Raw genomic sequence first — 14,476 nt, forward strand, 5'->3', positions numbered from 1 at the left:
GTGTGTGTGTATGTGTGTGTGTGTGTGTGTGTGTGTGTGTGTAGAGCACAGGAATAGAAACACAATATCTAGATACTAAGGTTGTCACGCCTGCTCCCGCTCCCCCTCCCTGGAGCTCGAGGGCACCAGGCTACCCTTCTTTACACACACCTGCCACCATCATTACGCGCAGCAGCGCTCATTGGACTCACCTGGATTCCTTCACGTTGTTGATTACCTGTATATCTGTCTGTTCCTCGGTGGTGTTCCCTGTGTCTGCATTCATTGTTGTTATGTGTTCTTGTCCAGACGCTGTTCCTGTTCTGTTTCATGTCCGTCAGTTATTAAAACTTCACTCCCTGTACCTGCTTCTCATCTCCTGCGTCGATCCTTACAGAACGTGGACACCATTACAAGAAGCATCAGGGAGTTTTTTAGGGTTTGATTTTGTTGGACCCGGGGGCCGTCGCCGATGGAACCTTGGGATGCCTAGCCTGACGTCACCAACAAAACAAGACAACTCATGGGCCGGCTGATATGCCTCAGCCGGCCCATGAGTTTTCTTGTTTTGTTGGTGACGTCAGGCTTGGATTCCACCGCTGATGGAAGCAGGGGTGCCTAAGCTGGCTCTTCGGGCTGTCACGCCCAAGCTGGCTCGAGAGGTTTCCTTGCCGCGGTTGGCTTGGCAGGTTCCCATCCCACGTCATGCTTCAGCTGGCCCATAGGGCTTCTACACCGCAGCGGGATTGTCAGGCTGTTACGCCTCAGCCGGCCCGTGCAGCTCGCCCGGGTGGGACACTGGCGCCCCTAGAGAGGGGGGGGGGGGTACTATCACGCCTGCTATCGCTCCCCCTCCCTGGCGCTCGAGGGCACCAGGCTACCCTTCTTTACACGCACCAGTCACCATCATTACGCGCAGCTGCGCTCATTGGACTCACCTGGACTCCCTCACTTTGTTGATTGCCCCTGCATATACGGCTGCTCCTTGGTGGTGTTCCTTGTAGTAGCATTGTTTGTCGCGTTGTGTTTATGTCCAGATGGTGTTCTTGTTCAATTGCTTGTCTGTCTATATTAAACCTTCACTCCTATACCTGCTTCTCATCTCCTGCGTCGATCCTCACAAAGCTCACTTGAAAGGATGTAATATGTTCGGAAAGGAAACGTACATGTATGACTATGACTATAAATATTGACTATAAATGTTGTTCCATGAAGGAGGTACGAAGTATAATATACTATGGAGAGTCAACGACCAGTCATATTCACCTGAAGAACTGAAATCACACCCAAAGAGCCAATCACACCCAGGGCTCGCATTAATTTCCTCAATTCAGTACTGCTCTTCAGCGAGCCCAAACCCCTTGACAGCGTGGAGGCAAAATATGTTATGCCTAGTTCCCTCCTTCAGGGAACAGTAGTTATATTCATAACTGCACGTTTATTTTCAGTCGGTCACTTGGTATAACATACTATGTGCACATACAATCACACCCGAAGCCGGCTAAGAGTGTACCAAACTAGGAGGCCCACGGTAGGCCAAGCACACACAGGTTCCACCGGCTCCAAAAAGGGGTTATAGAAGCCACCTTTTTCCCGAATACTTACCCGAGAAGCCTGAACTGTCAGAGCCTCATGAGGCCTGAGATGTCAGAGCCCCATATAGATCAAATCAAGATCAAATCAAATTGTATTAGTCACATGCACCAAATACAACAGGTGTAGAACTTACAGTGAAATGCTTACTTACGAGCCCCTAAACTACATAAAGGACGCGAGTGGCATTACCCATATGGTTGATGAGAATCTCCATATTGCAAATGTACGGTCCCTTACAACACGTCCGCGAGTGTTATTAAAATAGGCAGTCATCGAATAAAGTCCCTCGGACATTTGGTTTCCGTTTTATAACATTTTACATTTTTGGTCATTTTTCCGCTGTACTGGAAAATTCCACCCGATGGCGACTGGTTGCTTATTGCAAATGAACAAAACATCACCAAATGGACATGGGCATTTCTCCTAAAAGGAAAAGACTTTGAAGATGAAACTTGGTGAGCACAGGTTTGGCCAAATGGGCTTTTTTAGCCCAGAAACAAGATAGCGTCGAGGCCTCAATGCTTTTTGAGTTGAGGCCCATTTTCTGGGATTAAAGTTATAAAACGGTAATCCAGAGCTAATTTGACCACTTCAAGTTAAAGTACAAAAACCTACACGTGTAAGGAAAAAAAGAACCAGCCATTTATCTATTGTAATTTACGCGAAATAATTCAATGTCCGTTTGGTGACCTGTATGTACGTACAGTCACAGTGGGGACGAGGTCATCGATGCACTTACTGATGAAGTCAATGACAGATGTGGTGTACTGCTCAATGCCATTGGAGGAATCCCAGAGCATATTCCAGTCTGTGCTTGCAAAACAGTCCTGTAGCTTAGCATGTGCTTCATCTGACCACTTTTTTATTGATCTAGTCACTGGTGCTTCCTGCTTTAATTTTTGCTTGTAAGCAGGAATCAGGAGGATAGAATTATGGTCAGATTTGCCGAATGGAGGGCGAGGGAGAGCTTTGTATGCATCTCTGTGTGTGGAGTATAGGTGTGGAGTATATAGTTATTTTCCATCTGGTTGCACATTTAACATGTTGATAGAAATGAGGTAAAACTGATTTAAGTTTCCCCGGCTACTAGGAGCGACGCCTCTGGGTGAGCATTTTCTTGTTTGCTTACGGCGGAATACAGCTATCTTGGTTCCAGCCTCTGACTGTGGTGGTATGTAAACAGCTACAAAGAATATAGATGAAAACTCTCTCGGTAGGTAATGTGGTCTGTAGCTTATCATGAGAAACTCTACCTCAGGCGTGCAATGGCTTGTGACTTCCTTAGATATCATGCACCAGCTGTTGTTTACAAAAAATACTTAGACCGCCTCCCCTTGTCTTACCAGTCTCCGCTGTTCTTTTCTACCGGTACATCGTATAACTAGCCAGGTTTATGTTGATATTGTTGTCGTTCAGCCACGACTCCGTGAAGCATATAGGGAACCAGAACCTGCTGCAACTTGGCTATGTGCACTGCCATGCTGCCACTGCAGTCCATAAACCCCACAGTTCTAAGAACAATACTTACCGTGTAAGCCTGAAATATCAGAACTCGTACAAGGAACCGCATGTCCAAAACAACAGAACCCCTGTTGTGACTTGGTAAAGCGCAAATGCACGCTACATAGCAGGTCAACAGACTTCAATGGTTCAAACGGAGGCTCACACAGAGAGTCCAGGACCAAAGCCAGGTCCCAGATTGGTGCCATAGGCTCAGACACTGGTCTGAGCCAACGCATGCCTTTCAGGTACCGTACCCCCAGAGGATGAGACCACTGGGTAGTGCTGTCAATCCCTACATGACACACCGAGATGGCTGCCATATATACCTCCAATGTGAAAAAGGCCCTGCTCAAGAACATCAAAATGTCCACCAAAGAGCTTTGAAAAGGAGAAACTCCTGTAACCAGACACCAACCCTCAAAGTACGCCACTTATATGGGTACAACCCTCTCGTAGAGTGTGTGACGCGCCAACTGTACAGTCGTAATCACGTTCAAGGGTAAACCCCTAGCCGTCAAATTCAACCTTTCAAGGGCCAAACCCACTGATCCCATACATGTGGTCGTGGGTGCCAAACTCTCCCATGCGTCTGGGACAATAGATCCCGACTACACGGAACCCTCCACGGGTCCCAGCCCAACAGGCGAATGATCACCGGGAACCAGGGTTGTCTGGGCCAACGGGGAGACACAACAATCAACAACAGACCCTTCTGAAAGACCCTCCCCACGGTGGCTTGAATCAGATGCATCGGAGGAAACGCATAGCGCAGGGTACGAGGCCCCTGATATGCCAAAGCATCCGTTCCCAAAGGAGCGCCCAGATCCCTCATTGAGAAGAACAGACAACAATGTGCATTTTCTTGCGATGTTTAAGATCTACGTTGGCCATGCTGATCCGGTCCCATATCTGGGGAACCACCAAGGGGTGCAGTCTCCACTTTGTAGAGATCCCCCCCCCTGGAAAGTAGATCCACACGCACGTTGAGAATTCTGGGAAGATATGTTGCACAGAAGATAGACATGTACAGTAAAATACCAAGTCCATATTATGGCAAGAACAGCTCAAAAGAGCAAAGAGAAATGACAGTCCATCATTGCTTTAAGAGATGATTGTCAGTCAATGTGGAAAACTTAACGAAATTTGAAAGTTTCTTCAAGTGCAGTCGCAAAAACCATCAAGTGCTATGATGAAACTGGCTCTCATGAAGACCGCTACAGGAAAGGAAAACCCGGAGTTACCTCTGCTGCAGAGACAAGTTCATTACAGTTAACAGTCTCAGAAATTGAAGCCCAAATAAATGCTTCACAGAGTTCAAGTAACAGACACATCTCAACATCAACTGTTCAGATGAGTTGGTGTGAATCAGGCCTTTATGATCGAATTTCTGCAAAGAAACCACTACTAAAGGACAACAACAATAAGAAGAGACTTGCTTGGGCCAAAAAACACGAGCAATGGACATTAGCCTGGTGGAAATCTGTCCTCAGGACTGAAATTTTATGATTTTGGTTCCAACCGCTGTGTCTTCATGAGACGCAGAGTAGGTGAGCGGATGAACTCCGCATGTATGGTTCCCACCGTGAAGCATGGAGGAGGAGGAGGAGGTGTGATGGTGGTGCTTTGATGGTGACACTGTCTGCGATTTATTTAGAAGTCAAGGCACTCTTAACCAGCATGGCTACCACAGCATTCCACAGCGATACGCCATCCCATCTGGTTTGCACTTAGTGGGACTATCATTTGTTTTCAACAGGACAATGACCCAACACACCTCAAGGCTGTGTAAGGGGTATTTGAACAAGAAGAAGAGTGATAGAGTGCTGCATCAGAAGACCAGGCCTCCACAATCACCCGACCTCAACCCAATTGAGATGGTTTGGGGTGAGTTGGACCACAGAGTGAAGGAAAAGCAGCCAACAAGTGCTCAGCACATGTGGGAACTCCTTCAAGACTGTTGGAAAAGCATTCCAGGTGAAGATGGTTGAGAGATGCCAAGAGTGTACAAAGTTGTCATCAAGGCAAAGGGTGGCAACTTTGAACAATCTAAAATATTTAATATATTTTGATTTCTTTAACACATTTTTTGGGCACTGCATGATTCGATGTGTTATTTCATAGTTTTGATGTCTTCGCTGTTATGCTACAATGTAGAAAATAGTAAAAAAATAAAATAAAGAAGAACCCTTGAATGAGTAAGTGTGTCCAAACTTTTGACTGGTACTGTATGCGTAAGAGAAAATTACACACTTCCTCCCCTCCCCCACATGTACACACATACACACTTCTTCTCATCCCACACCTCTCCCCTCTCTCTGCCTCCCTACCCATACACACCAATAAGCCCCATAGCAGCTCATCATCCAAAACCACTTCCAGCACATTTTCTCATTACACAATACCTCCTGTTCTGTCCTCTCCTCAGTGGCAGGGAGGGAGTAACACGAGAGAACCCTCCAGTCAGAGGCTATATCCCCATGAGGTCAACCTGCCCCCCAAAACAAGCAGAGAATGTGATGCACAGGCACGCACGCGCTCACATGCACACACAGACAGACACATAGACACAACACCACACTTCCTCCCCAAACAGAGAGTGTGAGTCACTGAGCCCCCCCTGCTGTAGTCCATCACTGTCTGACAGCATGGCATGCAAATCTAGCATTACACTATCTATCCTCCGGTGGCATGGATCCACCACGTTCCCGAGTCACACACATAGGGCCTACAGGGCATAATGTCTGTTACTGGGGGGTTGGGGAGGTTGAGGGGGTGGTGGGGGCAGGTTTTCCAGGAGTTAGGGGAGGCATTAGGGTCACCATCACCTCTCATTCTGTACCTCCGCTCAGCCCTGAGATGAAGGGATGAGGTTGGCTGGTTAGGGTGGAAACACCCCAGGGTCCCAGGTGTGTGTGTGTGTGTGTGTGTGTGTGTGTGTGTGTGTGTGTGTGTGTGTGTGTGTGTGTGTGTGTGTGTGTGTGTGTGTGTGTGTGTGTGTGTGTGTGTGTGTGTGTGTGTGTTTTGACAAGGGTCCCAGGTGTACTCCAGGAGGAAGATTGAATGCCAGGCCCTAACTACCAACTCTGGGTCTCAGTGACAGAGAAGGAACTCCGTTGGGGATTGAAATATTCATGGGTTTGTGTTTGTGTTATTTTATTCCTGTTGTTTGGAAGTTGCGATGAGGGACGTATATACGCATAACTGCATCTGATAAGAAAACAAATTAACATCCCAAAAATGTTATACTCCACCCAGGTTGCTTATCTCACACACACACACACACACACACACACACACACACACACACACACACACACAACAACAACAACCCACATATTCCAATCCACAATCCAAACCAACCACAAAAAATACAATTATGTTTATTTTTAGAAAAGGAACGTGGAGGATTGAGAGGGTTAACGGCTTTTGTACGAGTATATATTGTCCAATAAGAGCAGCATTAATAATCCCCAACCCGTATTAGACTGCACATGTAACTCAATCAGTACCCCAATAACAGTGCTAGAGGAATGGAGTCTAACACACACACACACACACAGACACACACACCTCCTAACCTCCTACTGTTCTTTGGACCTCTTTTAATTTAATCCGTTTGTCCCCAAGCATTCAATTAGTCACAGAATCTATGAACAAACTAAAAGCAAAGCCCTATGAAGTTAAATGGAGATTAATTATTCATGTACTGAGTGTACTGTAATGTTCTGTACTGTAATGCGTCAGATAACAAAACAAGTAAATGAAGAAAGAAAAATATGTTTTCTTTCATGATTATTGTGGTTAATGGTAAGATAAGACGAAGGCTGCTGTAAAAGACTGCACATATCCACCTCTCCAGGTTCTGCTGGGGTGACTAAACAGAGGACAATGTTCCTCAAAGGTCTGTGTGTGTGTGTGTGTGTGTGTGTGTGTGTGTGTGTGTGTGTGTGTGTGTGTGTGTGTGTGTGTGTGTGTGTGTGTGTGTGTGTGTGTGTGTGTGTGTGTGTGTGTGTGTGTGTGTGTGTGTGTGTGTGAGTTTGTGTATGTGTGTGAGTGTCTGTACGTGCATGGGTATTGTATGTGTGTCTAGGTGTGTGTGTACTATACGGAAAAGGCTATACGGACACTCCAGACAGACAAACCGATATTTCAGAATTGGCTAACATTTGGTTAGGGTCAGGGTTAAGGGTTTGGTTAAGGTAAGTGCCCATTTTAGATGATGGTTAGTTGTTTTGCAGGTCAGCAGCGCCCTTATAGTCTCTACCATACTACACTCTATGTTTCTACCCCCACATCTAGGGCACTCACTTGAGCACTTCATTGGAGTTGCTTTGTTTGGAGCCCTTCTTGTTAGGGGTCTCGTTGCAGCCTGACTTGAGCAGCGTGTGTTGCCCCCGGTCCAGCATCATGGTGGAGGTCGCCATGGCGATGACAGCCACTGCATCCCGCACCCGAGCCTCCAAACTGTAGTCCCATTCGTCATACGACACCGAAATAAGCCCTGAGAGAAGGAGAGAGAGAGAGAGAGAGAGAGAGAGGGAAAAGGAGAGAGGGAAAAAGAGAAGAAAATGGGGGGGTTGGGGAAGATGTGGAAGGATGAGGGGTGAAAAGGTGGGAGGTGGAGAGAGAGGTTAAGAGAGCCATCTCATATAACAGAGGTGCCACATGAATTAAAAACTCGTTTGTAATCCCAAAATCCAACACCTTTTACAGCTGAGCTCACCCAGAGTAGGATGAAGTTTCCCAGAGATGCTGATCTAAGATCAGTTTAGTATTTTCTGTTTTTAAAAGGTTTAAAAGCTGGGGGGAATAAACTGCTCCTGGATCAGTATGCACCTTAACCTTTTACCCTTCTCCTGACCCCCATTCTAACCCCATCCAGTAACTACCTGTGGGAAACACGGCGGGGACATTATCGGCGTCGCCGGCCACTAGCGACGGTACGATCCAGGTGTAGCCGTATCCCGTCAGTCCCACAGAGTTTGCCACCTCAAAGATGGTGTAGGCCTCCTCCTTGGTGCAGTAAAGCAGGTAGACAGGACTCTGCAGCTTCTTCATCTGGTTCTGAATCTTAGCGTCTCCGTCATCCACAGACATGTCCAACAGGAGGACTTCTTCTAGCTCCCAGCCCACAAAACTGTTCTCTATGGTGCTCCGGATCTATGGTGGGGGAGAGGGAAAGGGGGTGGGGGAGAGGAGAGAGGGAGGAGAAGGAAGAAGAGAGAGGGGAGGAGGAGGTAGAAGAGGGAGGGAGGATGAGGAAAAGAAGAGGAGGGAGGGAGGGAGGGAGGGAGGGAGGGAGGGAGGGAGGGAGGGAGGGAGGGAGGGAGGGAGGGAGGGGGAGGGAGGGAGGGAGGGAGGGAAAGGGAGATGTTCTGTTCCAGGAAAAGTAGGTCTGGCAGGAAGGTGTAAGAAGTAAGTAGCTTGATGTTCTGTTCCAATATCCACACAAGAAACACCACTTGAAAAGTAAACAGTTTGTCTGGCAGTCTTCTGGCTCCTCTCTTGGGTTTAGCTGTGCAGGTGTAAGACTAGTAGTGGGCCAGTTCAGCTCTAGGGTGGTACTTGAGCTTTAAGGTTTGGCGTGGGGCATCTCTCATAGGGGTTTCATAGGAACAACAGGTTGGGTGTGGGGCATCTCTCATAGGGGTTTCATAGGAACAACAGGTTGGGCGTGGGGCATCTCTCATAGGGGTTTCATAGGAACAACAGGTTGGGTGTGGGGCATCTCTCATCATAGGGGTTTCATAGGAACAACAGGTTGGGTGTGGGGCATCTCTCATAGGGGTTTCATAGGAACAACAGGTTGGGGTTTCGGAACAACAGGTTGGGGCATCTCTCATAGGGGTTTCATAGGAACAACAGGTTGGGCATCTCTCATAGGGGTTTCATAGGGGCATCTCTCATAGGGGTTTCATAGGAACAACAGGTTGGGTGTGGGGCATCTCTCATAGGGGTTTCATAGGAACAACAGGTTGGGCATGGGGCATCTCTCATAGGGGTTTCATAGGAACAACAGGTTGGGTGTGGGGCATCTCTCATAGGGGTTTCATAGGAACAACAGGTTTCATCTCTCAGGAACAACAGGTTGGGTGTGGGGCATCTCTCATAGGGGTTTCATCTCTCAGGGGTTTCAACAACAGGTTGGGTGTGGGGCATCTCTCATAGGGGTTTCATAGGAACAACAGGTTGGGTGTGGGGCATCTCTAATAGGGGTTTCATAGGAACAATGATGAATAAGATATAGAAACATGAGGAAATGGATGCCGTTTTTAAAATACTTTGCTTGGAGTGCCAGATGTGAAGGGGTTGAACATGAGACTTTTCTTTTAGTTCATTGCAACAGACAAGCTCAATCAAGCTCAGCCAAAGTACACTACATGACCAAAAGTATGTGGACATCCGCTCGTGGAACATCTCATTCCAAAATCATGGGCATTAATATGGAGTTGCTCCCCCCTTTGCTGCTATAACAGGCTCCACTCTGCTAGGAAGGCTTTCCACTAGATATTGGAACATTGCTGCGGGGACTTGCTTCCATTCTGGCACAAGAGCATTAATGAGGTCGGGCACTGATGTTGGGCGATTAATCCTTGCTCGCAGTCGGTGTTCCAATTAATTCCGAAGGTTTTTGGTGGGGTTGAGGTCAGGGCTCTGCGCAGGCCAGTCAAGTTCTTCCACACCGATCTCGAAAATACATTTCTGTATGGATCTCGCTTTGTGCACAGGGCATTGTCATGCTGAAACTGGAAAGCGCCGTCCCCAAACTGTTGCCACAAATTTGGAAGCACAGAATCGTCTAGACTGTCATTGAATGCTGTAGCGTTAAGATTTCTCTTCACTGGAACTAAGGAGCCCAAAACATGAAAAACAGCCCCAGAACATTATTCCTCCTCCACCAAACTTTACAGTTGGCATTATACATTCAGGCAGGTAGCGTTCTCCTGGCACCTGCCAAATCCAGATTAATCCGTCGGACTGCCAGATGGTGAAGTGTGATTCATCACTGCAGAGTTAAGCGTTTCCACTGCTCCAGAGTCCAATGGCGGCAAGCTTTACACCACTCCAGCCGATGTTTGGCATTGCACATAGTGATCTTAGGCTTGTGTGCGGCTGCTCGGCCATGGAAACTCATTTCATGAAGCTCCCGACGAACACTTCTTGTTCTGACGTTGCTTCCAGAGACATTTTGGAACTCAGTAGTGAGTTATGCGGAGGACAGATGATTTTTACGCGCTACTCGCTTCAGCTCTCGCCGGTCCCATTCTGTGAGCTTGTGTGGCCTACCACTTCGCAGCTGAGCCGTTGTTGCTCCTAGACGTTTCCACCTCACAATAACAGCAGTAGCAGGGCAGAAATTTGATGAACTGACTTGTTGGAAAGGTGGCATCCTATGACAGTGCCACGTTAAAAGTCACTGAGCCCTTCAGTAAAGCCATTCTACTGCCAATGTTTGTCAATGTTTGTCAATGGAGATTGGAATGCTGTGTGCTCTATGTTATACACCTGTCAGTATTGGGTATAGGGTCAAATCCACAAATTTGAAGGGGTGTCCACATACTTTTGTACACATAGTGTATTTGAACTGATTTCCAATAGTATTTGAACCCAGGTCTGGTCTGCCTCACTTTGTTGACAAAGTCCTGGTATCCGGGGTAGTAGGTGGTGACGATGGAGAAGATGTACCAGTCGTATTCCTCCATGATCTTCAGCATGATGGAGGCCTGCTGTTCTATAGACGGGCCAAACTGGAAGAACATGGAGTGGTCGTCCTGCAAACACGGGGAAGAGAGAGAAGAGCGAGAGGGAAGACAGAAGAACGGGACGTCAGGTCAACGGTCAAATGGAAATGAGATGTAAAGGAGGATAGTACACGTACAGCACATGGGACGGCCACACACACAAACAACATCTGGAGACTCAAGGGAGGTCCAGGGGGCGATGTTGTTCAGTCACCCATGAGGACGTGATGGTTGAGATGCATTATTTATGAAACTAAGGGATAGAGGAACTGTATGAAGAGCTTACGCCCAGCATCAGCTGAACGTCTATTTGTGTTCATGAGTTTGTCAGTGGGGGAGTGTGTGTACGATTACTAGTGAGTGAGTGTGAGCGAGATTGTGAGTGTGCGTGTGTGTGTGTGTCCTCACAAGGATAATAAAACAAGGACAATTCTGATAAGTGGGGACATCTCACCGGTCACCCTAAGGGAAAAGGCTATTTTAGGTTTAGGGGTTAGGTTTACGGTTAGGGTTAGGGTTACAATTAGGATCAGGGTTAGAATTAGGGTTAGTGGTTAGGTTTAGGGGTTAGAGAAAATAGGATTTTGAACGGGAATCAATTGTTTGGTCCCCACAATGATAGTAAAACAAACATGCCTGAGGGTGTGTGTGTGTGTGTGTGTGTGTGTGTGTGTGTGTGTGTGTGTGTGTGTGTGTGTGTGTGTGTGTGTGTGTGTGTGTGTGTGTGTGTGTGTGTGTTTGATTTGATGTGGTGTGCGTGAATCTGCTCATATGTACAGTGGGGTTTGAAATGATTGACACAACGATAAGAAAATATTACTGTATAAAATAAACAATTCAAATACTGAGCTGTACTGTATGCTACACAAATGGAAAAGTATATTATTTTATACTAATACAATTGCTCAGAGAAATAGATGCAGTTTTTTTTCTCAAAAAGGCAGGGGTCAATATTACTGACACCCCTGTTTTCAATATCTCACCTTACAAGGATAATGGCACTAAGCCTTTTCCCAAAATGTTTAATGAGTTGGAGAACACATTGGGATGAATCTTAAACCATTCCTCTTCCAGGAAGACAATAACACCAAGCATACATAAAAATCCACAAAATAAATGGTTAACTGGCCACATAATTAACTTTTTGCAATAGTTATGTCAGTTTCCAGACTTGAAACCAATTGAAAACATGTGGTTTGATTTGAGGAGGACAATCCCATAAAACGCAGATGAAGGATATCAAGGATCTGGAAGGATTCTGTATGGGTCCCTAACAATGTGTTCTCCAACTCATAAAACATTTTAGAAAAAGGCTCAGTTACATTATCCTCCCAAGGTGAGGAATTTGAAGGTTTGAAAACAGGGTTGTCAATCATTTTTAACCCTACTTTTTTGAGACAAAAAAATGATTACTTGTTGAACAAAATCTATTTCTCTGAGCAACTGTATAAGTATAAAATAATGTTTTTTTAGCATACAATACAGCACAGTATTTTAATTATTCATTTTATATAGTCATTTTTTCTAATCGTAATCAAGGGTGTAACGTTGGTCCCCACCGTACGTGTACACAGTGAGTGAGTGAGTGAGTGAGTGAGTGAGTGAGTGAGTGAGTGAGTGAGTGAGTGAGTGAGTGAGTGAGTGAGTGAGTGAGTGAGTGAGTGTGTGAGTGAGTGAGTGAGTGAGTGAGCGATACCGTTAGTTTGTGAATGAATATGTGTGACGTCCATACTATATCTGCATGTTCCCGTGTGCAAGCATGGCCTGCCTATGTGACAGCTCTGTGTGTGACTCTGTGTGTATGGGCGTGTCCATAGGTTGTGGCTCCATGTTACTCCTGCAGCAGGCTGTGCTGAACTCTCCCTGGCTCAGGTCTACTCGCTCCACTCCACATCAAAGCCCACTTCCCGCCCTGTTACATCTCCCACCTCCCCCACAGGGACAGATATGGCTTGATCCGTTACCTAGCTTCTGCTTTGATGAGGTAATCACATTCCATGTCAATGGGGGACGGAAGTGTGGAAGTAGAATAGGGGAGGTTGGGGGATTAATCCTGAAACGTTGACAGTCAGGAGACACTTCACTTGAAATAACTGTGTTAAAATAATATGCTCGTGCACAAACGCATCACAGGCGCACCCTTAAACTCTAACCTTTCTATTGAAACCCGTTGCTATTTAGACTACGCTCCATATGTTCTGAGGGTCATATACATTTCTAAGGTGAGTGTTATTATAGTATGCTGTGTTTGTCCCTTCCCATAACTTCCTGTCAATCAACCGCAAATCCACGGCAGCCATTGACTCCTCTTGATCCTCCACGTTTCTCAATCTATCCTGAGACCTAATCTCTCCTCTTCACACCTTTACTCACTTCTCTCTCTATTCTCTCTCTGTCCTACATTATTCATCACTGTGCGGATACAGATGTAATTTCATTTGAAGACTTTTTTCCGCTCTTTTCCTCTTTCATTCTATTCTCTCTTTTCATTCTATTCTCTCTTTTCTCTCTTTCTCAAATGTCATTCACTTGGATCAGCAGACACCTATTCCATTATTCATAGAATAACAGCTAATCAGTCTAATGTTCTCTTTAATATCCTCATCAATTCACTCGTTTTTATTCTCCTAATGGAATTACTGTCTGTAATTACTGTTTCTTTTACTCTTCGTGTTTATCTTCTTCACAACAAGTCCTAAAGCTCAATTAGCTCATGTCTGCGAGGTGCCAACCAGTGTCCTGCAGGGCCAGCAGGGTCAAACTCGTCTCGTTCCTGATCAGCGACCAAGTTGCATGTCCTGTCCACTCACATCAGTGTTCACTAGCCCAACTAACTGTGATGTGATGCCCAACACTTGTATAGGCCCTGGTTATAAGTGCTGCACAAAATAGGATAGAGGGTGCCATTATGGATGGAACCTATGAGTGATGTGAGAGATGCTCAACGGATGAATGAAAGAGAGCAGAGAAAGGACATTTTTCTTCGAGATGGAAAAATACCTATTATTGTAACTCTCTGAAGAGTATTGTTTGAATTCTGACATGCTTTTGTCGGCGCTGTGCTATGTGAGTTTGATTGTTCAGCGCGAAATCACGCGAGTCGACGCGTACATATTATGTGTTGTAGTGGCACCACTTCTGCTGCTACATCGCTGCATGTTGCAGACATTAGCTAAAGGAGGCTAGTAAAGTACAGTAGCTTAAATGACTCACTATCATCATTATCCCGTTGGTCATAAAGATGACAGCAACCAGCCTCAGTAGATATACAACACTGTAACCTATTGCATCTCCCCAAGGTTTTGTAACATACTGTACTGGGATGAAGCATAATATGTGAGTAACCCGTCTTTAACATAGTGACTCTAACACCTCAACCACTCCTCACATCAACCACTCTGCAACACATGTATGAATATATGCAGAGTCTAGTATACAGAAAAGTGCTTCCATCGCTTCCTTCTTTGCAGGATGTCACTCGTTTCTATAAGATGCGCTGGGATGGGGAGCAGTGTTGAGGGCGGCTATTATTTAAACCTATTGAGACTCTGAAGTGTTGTGAGCTTGATTTATATCAGATCGTCACGGTGGCTTCGCCTGGAGTCGTCGGCGGAGCTAGCTGCTTCCTCTGCTGCGTCAATGTGTGCTGTGGTGTG

General features: G+C 46.1%; 1 protein-coding gene across 1 annotated transcript in view; it reads right to left on the bottom strand.

Annotated features, from left to right (window-relative positions):
• The window catches only part of LOC112222182 (glutamate receptor ionotropic, NMDA 2B-like), a 136,081-nt gene that overhangs the window by 49,388 nt on the left and 72,217 nt on the right, over positions 1 to 14,476 (bottom strand). The window contains 3 exon segments of the mRNA XM_042304084.1: positions 7,387 to 7,579; positions 7,968 to 8,238; positions 10,707 to 10,850. Coding sequence (XP_042160018.1) covers positions 7,387 to 7,579; positions 7,968 to 8,238; positions 10,707 to 10,850 — 608 coding nt within the window.

The sequence above is a fragment of the Oncorhynchus tshawytscha genome, linkage group LG02 (genome assembly GCF_018296145.1).
Source record: "Oncorhynchus tshawytscha isolate Ot180627B linkage group LG02, Otsh_v2.0, whole genome shotgun sequence".
In the NCBI taxonomy this organism is placed as follows: Eukaryota; Metazoa; Chordata; class Actinopteri; order Salmoniformes; family Salmonidae; genus Oncorhynchus; species Oncorhynchus tshawytscha.